Source organism: Aotus nancymaae, unplaced genomic scaffold, assembly GCF_030222135.1.
Source record: "Aotus nancymaae isolate 86718 unplaced genomic scaffold, 86718_ANA_hifiasm-v0.15.2.pri h1tg000053l, whole genome shotgun sequence".
Taxonomy (NCBI): Eukaryota; Metazoa; Chordata; class Mammalia; order Primates; family Aotidae; genus Aotus; species Aotus nancymaae.
Window position 1 is genome coordinate 31,947,675 of NW_026988467.1, and position 20,179 is coordinate 31,967,853.

The window sequence follows — 20,179 nt, forward strand, 5'->3', positions numbered from 1 at the left end:
ATGGAATATGAGAGGTACTATATAATGTAGGGTTTGAGATCATAGGCTTTGATGTCAAGCTTGGATTCAAATCCCAGCTGAGCCAGTCATTATCTGTGTGAATCTAAGTAAATGACTTATCTTCTCTTAACTTCCATTTCTTTCTCAGTAAAATGGGGGTAATAATTCCTACCTCATAATGTTACTTTCAGGGCAAAATGAGATAGTAGATGAGTTACCAGTTTAGTGCCTAGCATATAGCTGATGCTAATTAATACAGAACATATTTATTAGGTTGTATTATATCCATTTTAAGAGAAAGAAACTGGGACTCATATTAATCCATTTATTTTGGCCAAAAACCAGTAAATAGCAGATGTAGAACTTGGAGAGAAGTTATTCAAGATGACTGCTAATATAAATTTGTAACTTAAAAAAAAATATTTTCCTGACAGGAAGTTGGAGAGGGAAAACAGATAAGGGATAGGAGTGGTAGTATATGCCTGTGGTTCCAGCTACTAGGAAGGCTAAGGTGGGAGAGTCTCCTGAGCCCAAGAGTTTGAGACCAGGAGCTGGACAACACAGCAAGACTCCATCTCTTTTAAAAACAAAAAAAGTTATCCAAATGTAAGGGGATGTTTACCTTTAAGTGGTTCTTGTAGAACATATGCATTTAACTGAACTTCATTCTTAGGTAGGGTTATCTGGACGCTCTCTCCAGCAGATACCACCAGTTCCTTTATAACTGGAAACAAAGTAAATATACCAGAGGTAAGAAACAGATCCAGACTGTCTTATTTCTCTCCTTCTTTTGTGATCAAACTCCTTTTATGATCGATATTCAGCTACTGCCATCAATTACTAACCTTTTTTCTACTCGGTAATCGCTTGAAATTTGATTCTGTCCCCACTTTTCCATTGAAAAGGATCTTTCAAGGCCATCAATAAATTCCTTCTTAGTAAATCTAAAAGCTATGTCTCAACCCTCATTCTTCATCTCACATCTCAGTGGCTTCTACTACTGCTAACTGCCTCCATCTTAAAACTCTTGGTTATTATGACACCATATTACTCTACTTTTCCTCCTTTTTCTCCTTTTCTCCATTGTATTTTTACTACAATCTGTCCCTAAGCCCTCCTAATATAATACATTTCACAGAGTTCAACTTCTCTTTTAAGTACCACCTTTATGCTAACAAATAACTTTCTAATAAGATACATATATAAAGTTTTTAGAAGGGAAGACAAATGGTCACAAATCTGCCTTACTTTCTTTCCATTCCAATTGCTACAACAAGATTCATTGTTCACATAAGACTATTCCAAGAATTTTTTTTTCTTTTTGAGTCAGAGTCTCACTCTGTTGCTCAGGATAGAGTGAGTGCACTGGTATAATCATAGCTCACTGCAACCTCAAATTCCTGGGCTCAAGTGATCTTCCCACCTCATCCTCCCAAGTAGCTGGGACTACAAGCATGCACCACCATGCCCAGTTTGCTTATTCCAAGAATCTTATTTTATCTTTCCTCTGCTAGTTCTCTCCATTCCAATCTATTCTGTCTTCCTAAAACAACCAACACCATTAGTCCTTCTAAAATACTCACCCACCATGTTACTCTTCTATTTAAGACTCCTGCTCCCATATCAAATTTAAATCCAAACTTCCAACCTGCCATTAGAGAACCATCATCTGATCTCACTGTCCTCACTGTCTTATCCTTTTGCCTCTAGTTATACTGATTTTGCCTCTAGTTATACTGATTTTCCCTTTTGTGTTCCACAAAGCCATGGTCTACTCTCAGGGACTCTGGTAAAGCTATTTCTTTCAATTGGGGTGTTTGCCTTGCTTTATTCTAAATACAGCATAATGTTTCTAGCTTAAAGCCTGTCTTCTCTCCAAGAAATCTTCCCAGACCATTTCAGTTCAAACTGATCTAATCTTGAAGTATGCTAGCATTTTTGGAACACTCAAGTCAGCAAAGAGCTATATATTGTCTTTATACTATTCACCAGCTATTTCACATATGTCAGAGTTTCTCAAGCTCAGCACTCCTGGTATTTTGGACCAGGTAATTCTTTGTCAGGGAGGGAAATGTCCTGAGCACTGTAAGGTGTTTAACAGTATCACTGGCCTGTACCTACTAGATATCAGTAGCATCACTCCCTCTTCCCAACCAAAAACGTTTGCAGACCATTGAAAGCCACTGATTATATAAATCTTATTTCTCTGACAATAAATGTTTATTTGTTATGAGACCTTGGAACCAGGAGAGCTTAAAGCAAACAATAGGCTAGCCCACTCATATTTCAAGCCTGGGAGGCGAGAAGGGTTTCCTAGACAAATATGAAACTTGAGATTTATCTGCCTCTGCATGGGAACATTGCACTTGGGGAGAAATGAAACCATCCTTAATGGAAGCTTCAGCATTTGGATGCCCCAGGAGATGGAATAAGAACTCTCTGAAGTGACTTTCAAAAAAAAGAAAACAAAGAAACATGATGCTCAAAGTATAATGAACCAAAAAAATGACTATTCAATACAGTTCAACCCAAACTTACACAATTATACCAAAAATTACAGGCATTTTGCCTGGATACAAAAATTACTTTGGTAACTCAGGATTGAAACCCTAAAATTTCATGTTATATTACTACCAAAGGACACCCTGGGAAATTAAAAATTGGCAAAAATTCATTTTCACTGACTTTGCTTTTAACCTCTTGACTTTTTCAGAGGATAAAGGCCAACTTAGTTTCTTGATTAACCAACTCTTCCTAATACCTTAGGACAGCACCCATGAAGCACAGATTTGTTGAGGCAACACTATGTATACATCTACTTCCTATGAGCGGCTTTAAAAATAAAGATGCTTCTCCAGGACACTGGTCTGGGCAAAAAAATTTCTTGAGTAATACCCCACAAAGACAGGCAACCAAAGTGAAAATGAACAAACAGGATCACAACAAGTTAAAAAGCTTCTGCACAGCAAAGGAAACAATCAACAAAGTGAAGAGAACCCACAGAATGGGAGAAAATATCTGCAAACTCCCCATTTAACAAGGGATTAATAACCAGACTATATAAAGAGCTCAAACTCCACAGGAAAAAAATTTAATAATCCAATTTAAAAGTGGGCAAAAGATTTGAACGGAGAGTTCTCAAAAGAAGACATACAAATGGCAAACAGGCATATCAAAAGGTTCTCAACATCACTGATTATCAGAGAGATGCAAATCAAAACTACAATGAGACATCATTTCACCCCAGTTAAAATGGCTTATATACAAAGAAAGGCAATAATAAATGCTGGTGAGGATGTGGTGAAAAGGGAACCCTCGTACACTACTGGTGGGAATGTAAATTAGTACAACCACTATGGAGAATGGTTGGGAGGTTCCTCAAAAAAATAAAAATAGAGCTACCATATGATTCAGTAATCCCATTGCTGGGTCTATGCCCCCCAAAAAAGGAAATCAGTATATCGAAGAGGTATCTGTACTCCCATGTTTACAGCATTGTTCTCAATAGCCAAAATTTGGAAGCAACCTAAGTGTCCATCAACAGATGAATGAATAAAGAAAATGTGGTGCTTATACACAATGGAGTACTACTCAGCCATAAAAAAGAAAGAAATCTTGTCATTTGCAACAACATGGATGGAACTGGAGGTCATTATGTTAAGTGAATAAGCCAGGCACAGACAAACACTGCATGTTCTCACTTATTTGAAGAATCTAAAAATCAAAACAACTGAACGCATGGAGATAGAGAGTAATGGTTAGATAGAAGGATGGTTACCAGAGGCTGGGAAGGGTAGTGTGGGGATAACGGGAAGAAGGGATGGTTAATGAGTACAAAGAAAAAAAGCTAGAAAGAACAAATAAGACCTAGTATTTGATAACCCAACAGGGTGACTATAGTCAATAATATTTTAATTGCACATTTAAAAATAACTAAAAGAGTATAACTGGATTGTTTGTAACACAAAGGATCTAGGCTTGAGGGGATGGATACTCCATTTTACATGATGTGATTATTATACATTGCATGCCTGCATCAAAACTTCTCATGTATCACATGAATGTATACAACTACTATATACCTACAAAAATTAAAAGTTTTTATAATAAATAAAAATAAAAATGCTGTAAAAATGAGAGACCTATAACCAGCGTTTCAAAAGGTAAACAAGTACACTGATCTCTTTCTTCCCTGTAGGCTCTGATTGATCACTTGAACATTATACTTAGTTGAATCATGTGCCTTTAAGTCACAGTGGAATCTGGATTTGTGAAAATTAGCCTCATAAACTTCCATAGGCTGGAGGCCTGCTGAGAAAAGGCTCTAGAGCCCCCAGTCCATGACTGCAGTGGCACAAACAGTTATTTTTTCTCTAACATAAAGTATTCATGTTAGAGAATATGCCTTCCTTCCTTATTTCCTCTAAAAGGGAATACTTTGATCAAATGTTCTACTTTCCCCTTCTATCTCCAAGAGCAAAGGTCCTTACCTGGGTATGGTGCTGAGGTGCTCTGGAAAGAGGCCTGGGGGGTAGGGGTAGCATAACTGTAGGAGGGAGCCACTGGCTGGGGGATAGCAATCTGAATTTTCTCAGAACTTTTTACTTGCTGAGTGCTAGGCGTAGTAGCAAGACCCTCTGATATTTCAGGTTGCACTGACATGTTCTTTGGCCCACCAGACAGCTCTGCAGTCAGGTCTGTGGTTAAGAGACTGGAAACTGTAACCGCCTTGTAGACCTAAGGAAATAAAAAAACTAATTTGATTAGGTAAAAGTTATACAATTTTTCAGGTTATGTCTCATGAAATAATAGTATATTAAATGTTTTCTTGAAAAACACAAAAATATCAAAAATATTAAAGAAACTAATCTCACTACTCAAATAAAAATGGCATTAAATGTTGAGATAAATATTCTGAGTTTTTTCCTATACAAGCAGTTTTATTTAAAGTAAAATGTAATTTTCTGCATTCTAAGTGTGCTGGAAAAGCAAAACAATGTACACTTTTACCCTGTTAACATTTCTATTCAATCTTTCTACAAATATTTATTGAGTACCTATTATGAAACAGGCCTTGTGGATCCAAATTATAAATAAAACTAATTATTTGCTCAACAGTAGGGGAGAGAGAAGTGAAAGCACAAAAAACTAAAATAGTAAATATACCAGTCAGGCATGGTGGCTCACACCTGTATTCCCAACACTTTGGGAGGCCAAGGCAAGAGACCTCTTGAACCCAAGAGTTCAAGACCAGCCTGGGCAATATGGTGAGACCCCATCTCTACAAAACATAAAAAATTAGCTGGGCACGGTGGCCATGCCTGTGGTCCCAGCTACTTGGGAGGCTTAGGTGGGAGAATCACTTGAGCCTGGGAGGTCAAGGCTGCAGTGAACCATGATCCTGCCATTGTACTCTAGCTTAGGTGACAGAATGAGACCTTGTCTCAAAAAGTAAATATACCTATAAATGTTATGAAAAGCCAAAAAAAAAAAACCACAAGCTGAAGTTACTTAATCCATCTCCCTTTGAGAGAGAGGGGATGTGGAAAACAATGATTTTTTAAAAAAAATTAAATAAAAAGGCTTCCTGAAAGAGAAGAGCCCTAAGCTGAGTTTTAGAGGATAAAAAGTTGTTTACTAGACAAAAGGCAGAGGGCAGAGATTAAGTGTAGGCACAAGAATGAAATCAACATGGTCTCTATTGGGAACTGTCAGCCATAAGCAAAGTGGGAGGCAAAAGTAATGGAAGATGAGCTGGAAAGACAGAGGGAAAGACCAGACAGAAAAAAGCATTAGATGTTATTGTAAGAAACTAAGTAATGGTGAGCAATTTAAGGGTTATATGCAAGGAAGTAACAAGGTTAGGTTTCTGTCTTACAAGTCATTCCTTCAGGTATGAGTTTGAAGAAGTAAGGCAATAGCAGGAATACCACTCAGAAGAGTACTGGTTTCATCCAAATGAGAAATAATGAGTGGCTAAACAAGGGTGGTGGAATGCATTTTTAAAAAGTCAAATTTGGCAGGTGTGGTGTGTCACACCCGTAATCCCAGCACTTTGGGAGGCTGAGGTGGGTGGATCACTGGAGGTCAGGAGTTTGAGACCAGCCTGATCAACATGGTGAAACCCCATCTCTACTAAAAATACAAAACTTAGCTGGGCGTCGTGGCACATGCCTGTAATCCCAGGTACTCGGGAGGCTGAGGCACAAGAATTGCTTGAATCTGGAAGGCAGAGGCTGCAGTGAGCCAAGATTACACCACTGCACTCCAGCCTGAGTGAAAGAGTAAGACTCTCTCAAAAAAAAAAAAAAATCAAATTGGTTGAAAAATAATTCACATAAAACAAACTACACACATTTCAAGTATATAAGGTCAATATTTTTACAAATATATACACTCATGTAACCACAATTAAGACAGAAAACATTTCTGTCAGTCCCGAAAATTCATTCATGCCCCTTTATAATAAATCTCTCTCTTCACCTCTAGGCTCAGGCAACCACTGATTTGTTTGCTGTCAAAGTAAGATTAGTTTGGGTTTTCTTGTATTTCATATAAAAGGAAGCATATACATACTATTTTTGTTTCTGGCTACTTTCACTCAACATGTTTTTGAAACTCATTAATAATACTGTGCATATCAGTAGTACATTCTCTCTTATTACTTTTATTACTCTTTATCTCTTCCATTATAGAGACACACAAAAATTTGTTTTACATTTATCTACTGATGGAGATTTAAGTTATTTTCGGTTCTTAGTAAAAAAGCTGCTATGCATGTTTAAGTATACATGTTTCTGTAAACATGTGTTTTAATTTATCCTAGGTAAATACTTAGGAGAATTGCTGGTTATACATAAATATATGTTTAACTTTGTAAGAAACTATGAACTATTACCAAAAGTGGCTATACATTTTGCATTTCTACCAGCAACATATGAGAGTTCCAGTTGCTCTACAACTTCACCAACACTTGATATTCCTGGTCTTTTTATTTTTTGTCGTTCTAGTGGTTATGAAATGATATATCACTGATGACTTTCCTGATGACTAATAATACTGAACATATTTTCATGTGCTTATTGACCATTTTTTCTTTGAAGAGGTAAAGTTTATCCAAATCTCTGCCACCTCTTTTTACAGCTTTATTAAGGTATAATTGACATGCAATAAATTGAACATAGTATAAGATGTACACTTGATAAATTTTGATGTATACACATTTGAAACCATCAGTACAGTCAAGTTAATGCATAGCCATCACTTCCAAAGATTCCTCATGCTCCTTTGTAATGCCTTCTCCTCCCTACCCTAAGCAACCATTCTCTGCTTTTTGCTACTATAGATTAGTTTGCATTTCCTAGAATGTTCTATAAATTGAATCACCAAGTAATCTTTTTCTTGAGGGAGGCAGTCATCATTTCACTCAGCGAAATTATTTTATTATTCATCTGTGTTTTGTATATCAATAATTCATTCCTTATTATTGCTAAGTAATTTTCTACTTTATAAATATACTATAATTTGTTTATTCATTCACATATAAATGAACGTTTGGGTTGATTCTAGTTTTTGGCTATTACAAATCAAGCTGCTATAACCACTCCTCTGCAAGTCTTTATATGGACATGTTCTTTCATTTCTCCTAGGTAAATACTTATAAACAGAACCCCCGATCAATGTACCTTTATCTTTTTCAAGAAACTGCCAAACCATTTTCCAAAGTTGTTATGACATAATACAGTACCACCACCGGTGTATTTCAGTTATCTTACAACCTTGACAGAATTTGGTGTGGAAATCTTTTTAATTTTAGCCATTTTAAAGGTATGTAGTGGCATCTCATTGTGGTTGTAATTTACATTTTTCTAGTGATTAGTGACATTGAGTATCTTTTTTTTGGACACTTGTACAACCTCTTTGGTGGACTATCTGTTCAAATCTTTTGTCCGCTTTTTAAAATGGGTTAGTAGTTTTCTAATCAAGTTACAAGAGCTCATTTATTTCTATAAATGAGTCCTTTATCAGACACATAATTTGCAAATGTTTTCCCAGTCTGTAGCTTGCTTTTGCATTTTATTAGTATCAGCTTTTGATTAACAAAAATTCATAATTTTGATGAGCCCCAATTTATCATTTGTTTCTTTTACAGTTCATGGTTTCAGTGACATGGCTAAGAAATCTTTGCCACACCAAAATCACAAAAATGTTCACCTGTGTTTTCTTCTATAAGTTTTATAGCTTTTGTTCTTAAATTTAGATCTGTGATCCATTTTGAGTTGATTTTCCTGTACTGTGAGAGGTAAGGATCAAAGTTCACATTTTTACATAACATTATCTAATGGTTCTAGCACCATTTGTTGAAAAGATTATCCCTTCCCCACTGAACTACACTGGCGTATCAATTGATGATATATGTATGGGTTTACTTCTAGACTCTATGTTATGTTCCATTAACTTAGTCTAGCTTTATACCAACACGACTGCCTTGATTACTGTGGCTATAAAGCCTTCAAGTTAGATAGTTTAAGTCCTCCAACTCTGTGTTCTTTTTCAAAATCATTTTGATCATTCTAGATCCCAATCTGTATAACATGGTTATACCTGTTTCCTAGAGCTGCCATAACAAATTACTATAAACTTGGTGGCTTAAAACAATAGAAATTCATTCTCTCACAGTTCTGGAGCCCAGAAGTCTGAAATCAAGGTGTTGGCAGGGGCATACTCCCTCTGAAGGACCTAGAGGAGAATCTTCTTTGCCTCTTCTAGCTCCTAGAGGCTCTTAGCATTCCTTGGCTTGTGGCAACATAACTCTGCTCTTCATGTGGCCATCCTTCTGTAAACAGATCCAAATCTCCCTTTCCTTTCTCTTATATAAAGATATCAATCACTGTATTAAGGGCCCACCCTAAATACAGGATGATTTCATCTGGAGATTCTTAACTAATTACATCTGCCAAGACCCTATTCCCAAATAAGGTCACATGCTGAGGTTCCAGATGGGCATGAATGGGGGGAGGGGAGGACATCAGTCAACCCATTACAGTGGTATTTCTCTTCATTTACTTATTTCTCAGATTACTCTCAGCAGAGTTTTGTAGTTTTCAGTATATAGTTTTTGCACATATTTTATTAAATTTATGCCTAAGTATTTCATGGCTTTGGGTGTTATACATTTTTTAAAACTTCAAGCTAGGTATGGTGGTGCACACCTAGAGTTTCAGTTACTTGGGAGGCTGAGACAGGATTGCTTGAGCCCAGAAGTTCAAGGCCAGCCTAGGCAATGAAGTGAGACCCTCATCTCTAAAATAAATTAAATAATAAAACTTCAATTCCCAATTACTCATTGCTAATTTAGAAATACAAGTGCTTTCTGCATATTGACCTTATATTCTGCAATCTTGCTAGCTTTACTTAATAGTTCCAGTGGCTTTTATGTAGATTCTTTAGAATTTTCTAGAAATAATCCTATCATCTGTGAATAAAGGCAGTTTTGCTTCTTCACTTCCAATCTCTATTTCTTTCATTTCTTTTTCTTGCATTATAATTGGCTAGGACCTCTACAATGTTGACTAAAAATGGTTAGAGTCACTTCCCTATTTGTTAAGTAACTGTCATCTCATTTCCTTTAAAACTTTGAACACAATTTCTTTTAATTTTTTAATCATTCATATATATATATAAAATATATATCTGTATTTTAAAGTCTACAGCACCCAATATTCCCAGGTGGTCTCCCATCCAAGTACTAACCAGGCCTGACCCTGCTTAGCTTCCAAGATCAGATGAGATATTCATATTTTTAACAGCTGCTTTGAAGTTTCTGCTAAATCTAACAGCTGGGCCTATTCAGAAATCATTTCTATCAATGACTTCTTTCACCTGAGCATGGGTCACACCTTTCTGATTTTTCCTTGCAAGTCTCATAATAACTGGTTGAAAATTAGACATTTTAGATAATATACTAGAATAACTATTGATTCTGTTTTATTTATCTAATGGGCTGATTATTTTTAATAATTTGCCTATATTTAAACTGCAGACTAATTCTCCCATAGTATGTTGCCACTGATGCTCACAGTTTTTCTTGTTTTTATTTTAGCCTGGCTTTCTAGGGCAGCCAGTGCCTGCATCTTTTAGTAATCAGACAATGATCTGGTCAGGGGCTGCTCATAGACCTCAAACCCATAAAGCTTTGCCATCTGCCAGTCTATCTGTGTATTGCCTGAGGAATGTATTCAAAGTTACAGACAGTTCTCAAGTATCCCTTAATTTTTACTTTTTATTGGGTTCCCTTGGGTCTCTCATGCACATGCAGGTAACTTCCCAATCAGCCAGAGATATGCAGAGCTTATCTTAGCCCTTTTATTGCTCTCCCATTTTCAAGATCTTCCCATTTGGTTTCTGGCAGGTCTACCACCTACTCCAACAGGTACTATAACCTTCGGCTAGCAAAGTTGTGGATTCTCTCCATTCATTCTTAACCAAGTTTGCCACTTTTAGTTGGCAAAGCTGTGAGTTTTCACCTGTCCCACATTAAGTAGACCCCTCTAGCAGAAAATTTGCTAGTGTTCTTTTTTCTTTTTTGTCTTTTCCTTTTCAGTTGAGGGGGCTCTCACTATGCTAAGTTCCAGCCCAGTTGGAACTCCTGGGCTCAAAGAGTCCTCCCACCTCAGCCTCCCGGGAGCTGGAATTACAGGCATGTGCCACTGCACTTTGGTTCCTTAAGATGCTACTTTTCATGTTCGGCCACACAGTGGTAAAACTACAATTCTTGTCACCAGAGCTGAGTGATGGAGGTATTGACAGATGGGAAACATCCCAAGAAGAAGACCACAGACTTCCACTGTACCTACTCAAAGTATTACCAGCCTTTAAAGAATAAATTCTTAGGCTTGGGTGTGGTGGCTCAAGCCAGTGCTTTGGGAGGCTAAGGCAGGATGATTGCTTGAGCCCAGGAGTTTTTCAGGAACGTAGATAGCATAGTGAGACCCTGTGTCTACAAAAAATAGAAAAAGTTAGTGGGTATGGTGGTGCACACTTGTAGTCCCAGCTACCTCAGGAGGCTGAGGTGGGAGGATGGCTCGAGCCTGGGAAGTGGAGGCTGCAGTGAACCATGATCACACCAGCCTGGGTGACACAGTAAGACCCTGTCTCAAAAAAAAAAAAAAAAAAAAAAAGAATTTTTTTTCTCAATTTGTTTCTGCTTCTATTTTATTTCTAGATATCTTAGAAATATTTGGTTTTAACAATTTTGCCCAGTTTTATACTTGCTTTTTACGTAAAAACTACAGATCCCTTCTTGCTGCCATTTTGTAAGTCCTCTTATTTCTATTTTCCCATTTTTAACATTTCTTTTTTTGAAATTCCTCATCTGTTTACTCACTGAAACTATTTTCTGGCCAGATGCAGTAGCTCACACCTGTAATCCTAGCACTCTGGGAGGCCGAGATGGGAGGATTGTTCAAGGCCAGAAGTTCAAGAGCAGTCTGCACAACATAGCAAGACCCCATTTCTACAAAAAAAAAAAAAAAATTGTAATTACCTGGGAGTGGTAGCACACTCCTGTAGGCCTAGCTACATAGGAGGCCGGGGTGGCAGGATCGCTTAAGCCCATGAATTTGATGCTGTAGTAAGCCAAGATAGCACTACTGCACTCCATCCTGGGCAACAACAAAACAAGATTTTCCTTTAATTCTGTGCACATACATATGATAGCTACTTTGATGTCTGACTACTAACTCCAACATCTGAGTCAACTTGGAGCCACTTTCTATTGACTGCCTTTTTTCCTTAAGTATGGATCACTCTTTCTTGTTCCTTTGCATGTCTGGTAATTTTTGGTTTAACATATTGGACATTCTAATACATGTAGTGACTCTGGATTCTACTGTATTTTCCTTGGGATTATTTGGGGTTTTTTTTCCTAGTAGACAAATAACCTTCCTGGACTTAAACTGTAGACTTTGCTCCCTGCAAGGTTCAACAACTGACATCTCTGTATAATTCTTAGAGCTTTTTTTTTTTTTTTTTTTTTTTTGGTGAGACAGAGTTTTGCTCTGTCACCCAGGCTGGAGTGCAGTGGTATAACCTCAGCTCACTGCAATCTCCACCTCCTAGGTTCAAGTGATTCTCCTGCCTCAGCCTCCCTAGTAGCTGGGGTTATAGGCATGCATCACCACACCCAGCTAATTTTTTGTATTTTTAGTAGAGACAGGGTTTCACCATGTTGGCCAGGTTGGTCTCTATCTCTTGGCCTCAAGTGATCCACCCATTTCAGCCTCCCAGAGTGTTGGGATTACAGGTGCCTGGCCTGGCCCCTGCAGGTCTGCCTGTGTAACTGATGATTGACCAAGAATTTGGCCAGAGATTTTACTCAGATTTGGAGCCTGTTTTCATGGTACTTTCTTTGTTTCTGGGGATTCCTCCCTAATTTTTCAGCCTTAAGATTATGTCCACTGATATCTCAAGTTCATAAGACTTCATATATCTGCCACCTGGTTCCCCACGGTTGGAAAATGCATTCAATTTAAAAATGCAGCAAACTCACCAAGTTCACCTTGTATAGATTCTGTCTTTCAAAGACAGAACTCTACCTCCCTAATCTCTGCCTGCTTTTTCACCAGGCCTCATGGAGTCTGCCCATGCAGGTGTAGTTTAGAGGGACATCCAGGGATTTTAGCAGTTTATAGTCAGGTTATGAGGTTTTCTTACTTTCTCTTCTGTGGTTTTCTTACTTTCATGCCCTCGTGCTAAATTTTCAGATGCTTTTTCTATCATAAATTCTGTTTTTGCCATCATAAGAAAGTAAGGCTGGAGTTTTCCACCGCCACTTTCCTCTGCTGTGGGAGTTGTTGGATGCCCTCAGGCAAAAAAATTTTTAAGCTGCAAATTCACAATTCTTATCACTCCCAGTTGCCATTTTTCAAAAGTAAGCTCTCCTCTAGCTTCTATCTGGTTTTGGAACCTTTCCAGTTCCTTTTAATACATTTTTTTACAGATTGTCTAATATTACCTGTGGGAAGGTTTCAGAGACCACTTCACTCTGCCACCACTACTGTAAATTCCCCCTGTGGGATGGATTTTAAAATATTAAGGATCTAATATTTGTGAAGCTGTAATAGATCTGGGGTTTGGGGAAGAGTCTGAGATGACACCTATGTTTCTAGTCTGTGTGAGGGACTGACTACAGTAGTGTCAAAAATGAAATAGACTACAGAAGAGCAACTTTAAGGAAATTACAGGAAGTTATGTTTTAGACAAACTGAAGCTAAAATAGCTCTGGGAAATTCAAACAAAAACTAAGACTTGGAATCATGCTCCTAAAACCATGGGAGTGAATGAATTAGGACAGGAAGACATGTAAATAAAGGAAATAGTAATCAAAAATAGAACATTTGAAATATGAAGGCTGTAAGCTGATAAAATGACCAACAAAATTGACTAAGAAGGTATTGTCAGGAAGAAGGAAAAGGACCAGGAATGTGTGGTCCTCACAAGAAAGAAGAGACAATTGCAACCAGTATGAAATAATGCATACAGGGCCAATCAAATAAAGACTGAAAAGAATACATTGCAATTGGCAACTGTGAAGTCACTGGTGACCCTGGCAAGAGTAGCTTCAGTGGAATCCAAATTCCACAGGGCTGAGGATTAGATGTAAGTGAATAAAGAAGAGAGAGCAAATGTAGACCACCTTTGATATTTCTACATAAAAAGGAAGAGGAAAAATGAATGGTAGCTAAAGATGCAAGAAGACAAAATCAAGGACATATTTGCAAGTATCAAGTTTGAACAATGAGCATCAAGTTCTGAGACTGAAAATTTAATGATAGAGTTGAGTATTATGCAAATATTTAGGAGTGTTTCTTGGGAAGTAAATATCAGAGAAGGCTTTCAAAAAGAAGTAAAGCTTGGGAAGAGTCTTGAAGAATAAGTAGTTAGGTAGGTGAATACCAAAAGCTTAAAAAAACAAAAAGGACAAAAAACATGCTGTACTTTCTCTTCCAGTCAAGATGAAGTAACAGCAAGAAGATTTATCCTTCTGAAAAAAATTTTAAAACCAGACAAAATATACTAAACAATGGCTTTCAAGATACCAGACATCAGGTAATAAAAAACAGTGATCCCTAAGAAATGAAAAAAAGGTGAACCCTATGATTGCACCAGCTTACCGTCTAGAAAATATTTCTAGGCTATGGCACAGAAGAGGAAATCCAAGCACAGACCAGCAGTCTTTCTGAGTTGAAGAGCTGAGCTGGAAGTCTGGGAAAGAAGAGTGCTATATAGAGACAGAACTCTGAAAATCTGAAGGAGACCCCCTTCAGTACTCCACTGAGTACTGATAATCAAACGTATATGAAGAAACTGCACAGGGCCAAGGAAAAAACTAACCTGTATTCTTTTGTTTTGTTTGTTTATTTGTTTTTGAGGAGTCCCACTCTGTCACCCAGGCTGGAGTGCAGTGGTGCAATCTCCACTCACTGTAACCTCTGCCTCCCAGGTTTATGTGATTCTCCTGCCTCAGCCTCCCAAGTAGCTGAGATTACAGGCACCTGCCACTGTGCCCTGCTAATTTTTGTATTTTGAGTAAAGAAAGGTTTTCACCATGTTGGCCAGGTTGGTCTCAAACTCCTGACCTTAAGTGATTCACCTGCCTCAGCCTCCCAAAGTGCTGGGATTACAGGCATGAGCCACCATGCCTGGCTTTTGTTTATTTCTGAGACAGGGTCTTGCTCTGTCATCCAGGCTGGAGTGCAGTGACATGATCTTGGCTTGCCACAGCCTCGACCTCCCAGGCTCAAGCAATCATCCCACCTGAGCCCCACAAGTAGCTTTTTCTATTTTTTGCAGAGATAGGGTTTTGCCATGTTGCCCAGGCTGCCCTGTAGTCTCCTGATTACAGAGAAAAGTACTCAAGTTCAGATGGGTAAGAAATAGCACCTATTCCAAAAAGCCAGAATGGAAAACTTATTCACAGGACATCAGTTAAAGTACTAATAGTCTTGCTTTAGTAGGGTTGAAAAATTAACCCTAGACTAAATGCAGCCCTGTACTCACATGACAAAGCTTAAAAGCAAGACTCAAAAGTATCAATGTGTGCAAATAGTTTAACCATAGCCCAGAACAAAGCTCAAGAATACCTACAGTGATACAAAAATATCCAACACTCCAGTAGGTAAAATTTGCAATGTCTGGTACTTAATCAGAAATAACCAGACATGCAAAGAAGCAGGAAAATAAATCCCGTAATGAGGAAAAAAAATGTATATCAATTAAAACTGATCCAGAAATAACAGAGAGGACAGAACTGGTAGACAGGGATATTAAAATAAGTATTGTGATTATATTTCTATGTTTAAGAAGTTATAGGAAAGACTGAACATATTAAGAAGAGATATAAGACATAAAAAAGACCTCATGTCAAACTTTTAAGATAAATACTACAATGTTTGATATTAAAGAAAATATACTTGACATGTTTTGGCTCTGTGTCCCCACTTAAATCTCATGTCAAATTGTAATTCCCAATATTGGGGGAGGGACGTAGCAGGAGGTGATTGGATCATGAGGGTGGATTTCCCCTTGCTGTTCTCATGATAGTGAGTGAATTCTCATGAGATCCGATGGTTTAAAAGTGTGTGGCACTTTTACAGTCAAGCTTCCTGTGCAGCCTGCAGAACTGTGAGTCAGTTAAACCTCTTTTTTCTTCATAAATTACTCAGTCTCTCATATTTCTTTATAGCAATGTGAGAATACACTAATGCAACACTGTAGGAATTTAATGGCAGATTAAACAATGCAGAAGAGAAGATCAGTAAATTTAAAAGAATTTCAATAGAAATATTTAAAATGAGGCCAGGCGCGGTGGCTCAAGCCTGTAATCCCAGCACTTTGGGAGGCTGAGGCAGGTGGATCACGAGGTCAAGAGATCCAGACCATCCTGGTCAACATGGTGAAACCCCGTCTCTACTAAAAATACAAAAATTAGCTGGGTATGGTGGAGCGTGCCTGTAATCCCAGCTACTCAGGAGGCTGAGGCAGGAGAATTGCCTGAACCCAGGAGGCAGAGGTTGCGGAGAGCCGAGATCGCACCATTACACTCCAGCCTGGGTAACAAGAGCGAAACTCCGTCTCAAAAAAAAAAAAAAGAAATATTTAAAATGAAATACAGAGCAGAAAAAAGACTGAAAATAAATGAAAGGGGCATCAGCAAACTGTGAAGTAAATTGAAATGGCCAAATATGCTTGTAATTAGAGTTCCCACAGGGAGAGGGACAGTAAAATATTTTAATAATCATCAATAATTTTTCAAACTTGATGAAAACTATAAACTCACATTCTAATCCAGATTAAAGAAGTTCAACAAGCCCCAAGCACATGAAACATAAAATTATACCATAGAATAATATAATCAAATTGCTTAAAATAGTGATAAAGAGAAAATTATATAAGCAGCCAGAGAAAAAAGAAACATCATATATGAAGGAACAAAGAGAAAAACTAGAGCAGATATCTCAACTGAAATAATGCAAGCTAGAAGACATTGACATGATTTCTTTAAAGTACTGAAAGCAAAAAAAAAAAACAAAAAACCTGTCAACTTAGATTTATTTAAATAGTGAAAATATTTTTCAAAGATGAAGGTGAAATAATATCATTTAAGGTAGTTCTTGATAGGTTAAAGATATATACTATAAACTCAAAAGTAACCACTAGAACTACACAACAAAGAATTACAATTGTATTAAATTTTTATCACTGTTAAAACAAATTACTACAAACTTAGTGGCTTAAAAACACAAATGTATTATTATCCTATACTTTTGTAGAATAGGAATCCAACACAGATCTCACAGGGCTAAAATCAAGGGGTTGACAGGGCTGTGTTCCCTTCTAGATGCTTTAAGGAACAACTTGTTTCCTTGTATTTTTTAGTTTTTAGAGGCCACCCACCTTCCTTGGCTCATGGTCCCCTCCCTCATCCGTAGAGCAAGCAACGTTTCATGTCTCTGTGTCTTTTTTCCATAGTGACATCTTCTTCTACTTTAAGGACCTTTGTGTTTACATTGGCCCTACCGGGAAAAATGCAGGATAATCTTCCTATTTTGAGGTCGGCTTATTAGTAACCTTGATTCCATCTTAAACCTTAATTCCTTTTTGCCATGTAATTTAACAGATTCACAGGTTCCTGAGATTATAACACTGACATCTTTAGGGGCCATTGTTCTTTTTGTTTGTTTTTTGTTTTTGAGACAGGGTCTCACTCTGTTGCCCAGGCTGGAGTGCAATGGTGTGATCATGGCTCACTGCAGGCTCAAATGAGACTCCTGCCTCAGCTCCTGAGTAGCTAAGACCACAGGAACATGCTATCACATCGCACTTAGCTAATTTTTTAAAAAAATTTTTTGTAGAGATGGGGGTCTCACTATGTTGCCCAAACTTGTCTCAAACTGCTGGGCTCAAGTGATCCCTCCACCTTGGCTTCCTAAAGTGCTAGAATTATAGATGTGGGACACTGAGCCCAACCTAATGTGATTATTTATGTGACTGGGTTCAAGTCTACCAACTTAGTATTTGCTCTCTATTTATCCAATTTGTTCTTTGTCCATTTTTCCTATGTTTATGCCTTCCTTTGAATTAATTATTTTTCAGTATGTGGCCATACTACTCTGAACACGCACGATCTTGTCTGAATTATTTTTCACATTCAATTTTACCTTCTTTGTTGGCTTATTAGCTGTGGTAGGCAGAATGATGGCCCTTACGGCAGGCATGGTGGCTCATACCTGTAATCCTAGCTCTTTGGGAAGGTGAGGTGGGAAGATCGCTTGAGCCCAGGAGTTTGAGACCAGCCTGGGCAACATTGTGAGAACTTGTCGTTACAAAAAATTTAAAAATTAGCTGGGCATAGTAGCACACTCATTTAGTCCCAGCTACTCAAGAGGCAGAGGTGGAAGGATTGCTTGAGCCCGGGAGGTCAAGGTTGCAGTGAGCCATGATTGTGCCACTGCACTCCAGCCTGGGTGACAGAGTGAGATTCTGTCTCAAAATAATAGCAATAATAATAATCACATTAAATTTAATTGGTCTAATTCCAATTAATCAGCAGAGACTGTCAGACTGGATAAAAAGCAATGCATCTATATGTAGCCTATTAGAAACTGACCTTAAATGTAAAGACACAAATAGGATAAAAGTTAAAGGATGGAAGAAGATATATTATGTTAACACTAATCAAAAGTAGCTTAAGTGGCTATATTAATATCAGACAAAATGGATTTCAGAGAAAACAATGTTACCAAAGATAAAGAGGATTGTATCATAATGACAAAGGAGTCAATTCATGAAGAGAAATAACAATCCTAAACATTTAGACATCTAATAATAAACTTCAAAATACATAAAGCAAAAGCTGATCAAATAATGAGGAGAAACAGACATAACTATAATTATGATATTTTATCACCACTCTCTAAATAACTGATGGAAGAAGGAGACAGAAAATAAGTAAGAATATTGAAGAATTGAACAACATTAACAAATTTGACCTAACTGATTATACTCACCCAACAACAGAAAACATATCCAAATGCACAGGGGACATTTACCAGGATAGACCATATTCTGAGCCATAAAACAGGTGCCAATAAATTAAAAAAGATTCAAGTCATACAATGTTCTCTGGCTACAATGGGATTAAATTACCAATGAATAATAAAACAATATGTAGAAAATTCTTCCAAATATTTTGAAACCACATAACACACTTCTAAATAACCCAAGGGTCAAATGAGTAGTCAAAATGGAAATAAAAAAGTATTTTGAACTGAATAAAACTGTAACACAAAATATCAAAATTTGTGTGATACAGCTAAAGCAATCGAGGAAAATGTACAGCACTAAAATGTCTACACTAGTCTCAAACCAATGACTTCAAATTAAATTCTAAAATAAAATAAAATAAAATAAACTTACATTCTAAGAAACGAAAAACAGCAAATAAAATCCAAATTAAGCCAAAGAAATACAATAATAAAGTTTAGTGCAGAAATCAGCCAGGCACGGTAGCTCACACTTGTAATCTCAGCACTTTGGGAGGCCGAGGTGGGCGGATCACTTGGGCCAGGAGTTTGAGACCAGCCTGCCCAACATAGCAAAACCCCATCTCTACTAAAAATACAAAAATTAGTTGGGTGTGGTGGTGAATGTCTGTAGTCCCAGCTACTCAGGAGGCTGAGGCACAAGAATGACTTGAACCTAAGAGGCAGAGGTTGTAGTGAGTGGAGATTGTGCCACTGCACTCCAGCCTAGGGAAGAGAGCAAACAAGACTCTGTTAAAAAAAAAAAAAAAAAAAAAAAAAGATTAGTGCAGAAATCAGTAAAATAGAAAACAGAAAAACAGTAAGAAAAATGAATAAAACCAAATATGGTTCTTTGAGAAACACTAACCAGTCTAATCAGGAGAAATGAGAGAGGAAGAACCAGTGCCAGAGTAAGAGACAAGAAGACACAAATTACCAGTATCAGCAATGAGAGAGATGGTATATGTTCTATAGATGTTAAAAGGACAGTAAGAGACTATAATGAACTTTATGTGAATAAATTTGACTAATGGGATGAAATGCAAATTCCTTGAAAGAGGCAATCTGCAAAAGCTCACTCAAGAAGAAAGAGATAGCATACATAGCAATGTATCTATCACAAAAATTAAATTTCTAGTTTAAAACTCTGCATAAAGAAAATTTCAAGTACAGATGGTTCACTAGAGAATTATATTTAACATTTAAGGAAAAATAATACCAATTCTACACAAACCCTCCAGAAAACTGAAGAAAAGGAAAAACTTCTCAACTCATTCTATGAGGCCAGTATTATTCTGCTATTAACTAGACTTCAGGAAGGAGCAAAAAAAAACAAACAAACAAACAAAAAAAAAAACCTAGACAAAGACATTACAAGAAAAGAAAATTACAAGCCAATAAACAGATGTAAAAATTCATAACAAAAATTTGGTAAATCAAATATAAAAATATACCAAAATAATATTATGACCAAGCAAAGTTTACTCCAGGAATGTAAGGTTGTTTTACCATTTGAAATCAATCATATTATTCACCATATTAACATACTAAAAAAAAAAAAAAAGATCATATCAATAGGAGAAAAAGCATTTGAC

At 37.2% G+C, this 20,179-nt stretch overlaps 1 protein-coding gene across 3 annotated transcripts in view; it reads right to left on the bottom strand.

Annotated features, from left to right (window-relative positions):
* Window positions 1-20,179, bottom strand: part of KIAA0319L (KIAA0319 like) — a 125,970-nt gene that overhangs the window by 40,618 nt on the left and 65,173 nt on the right. For all 3 annotated transcript variants that reach the window (XM_012439944.2, XM_012439954.2, XM_064363678.1), the window contains 2 exons: window positions 4,491-4,737; window positions 623-724 (listed from right to left, as the gene is read on the bottom strand). In XM_012439944.2, the coding sequence (XP_012295367.1) occupies window positions 623-724; window positions 4,491-4,737 (349 nt within the window). The remainder of the gene's footprint in view (window positions 1-622; window positions 725-4,490; window positions 4,738-20,179) is intronic.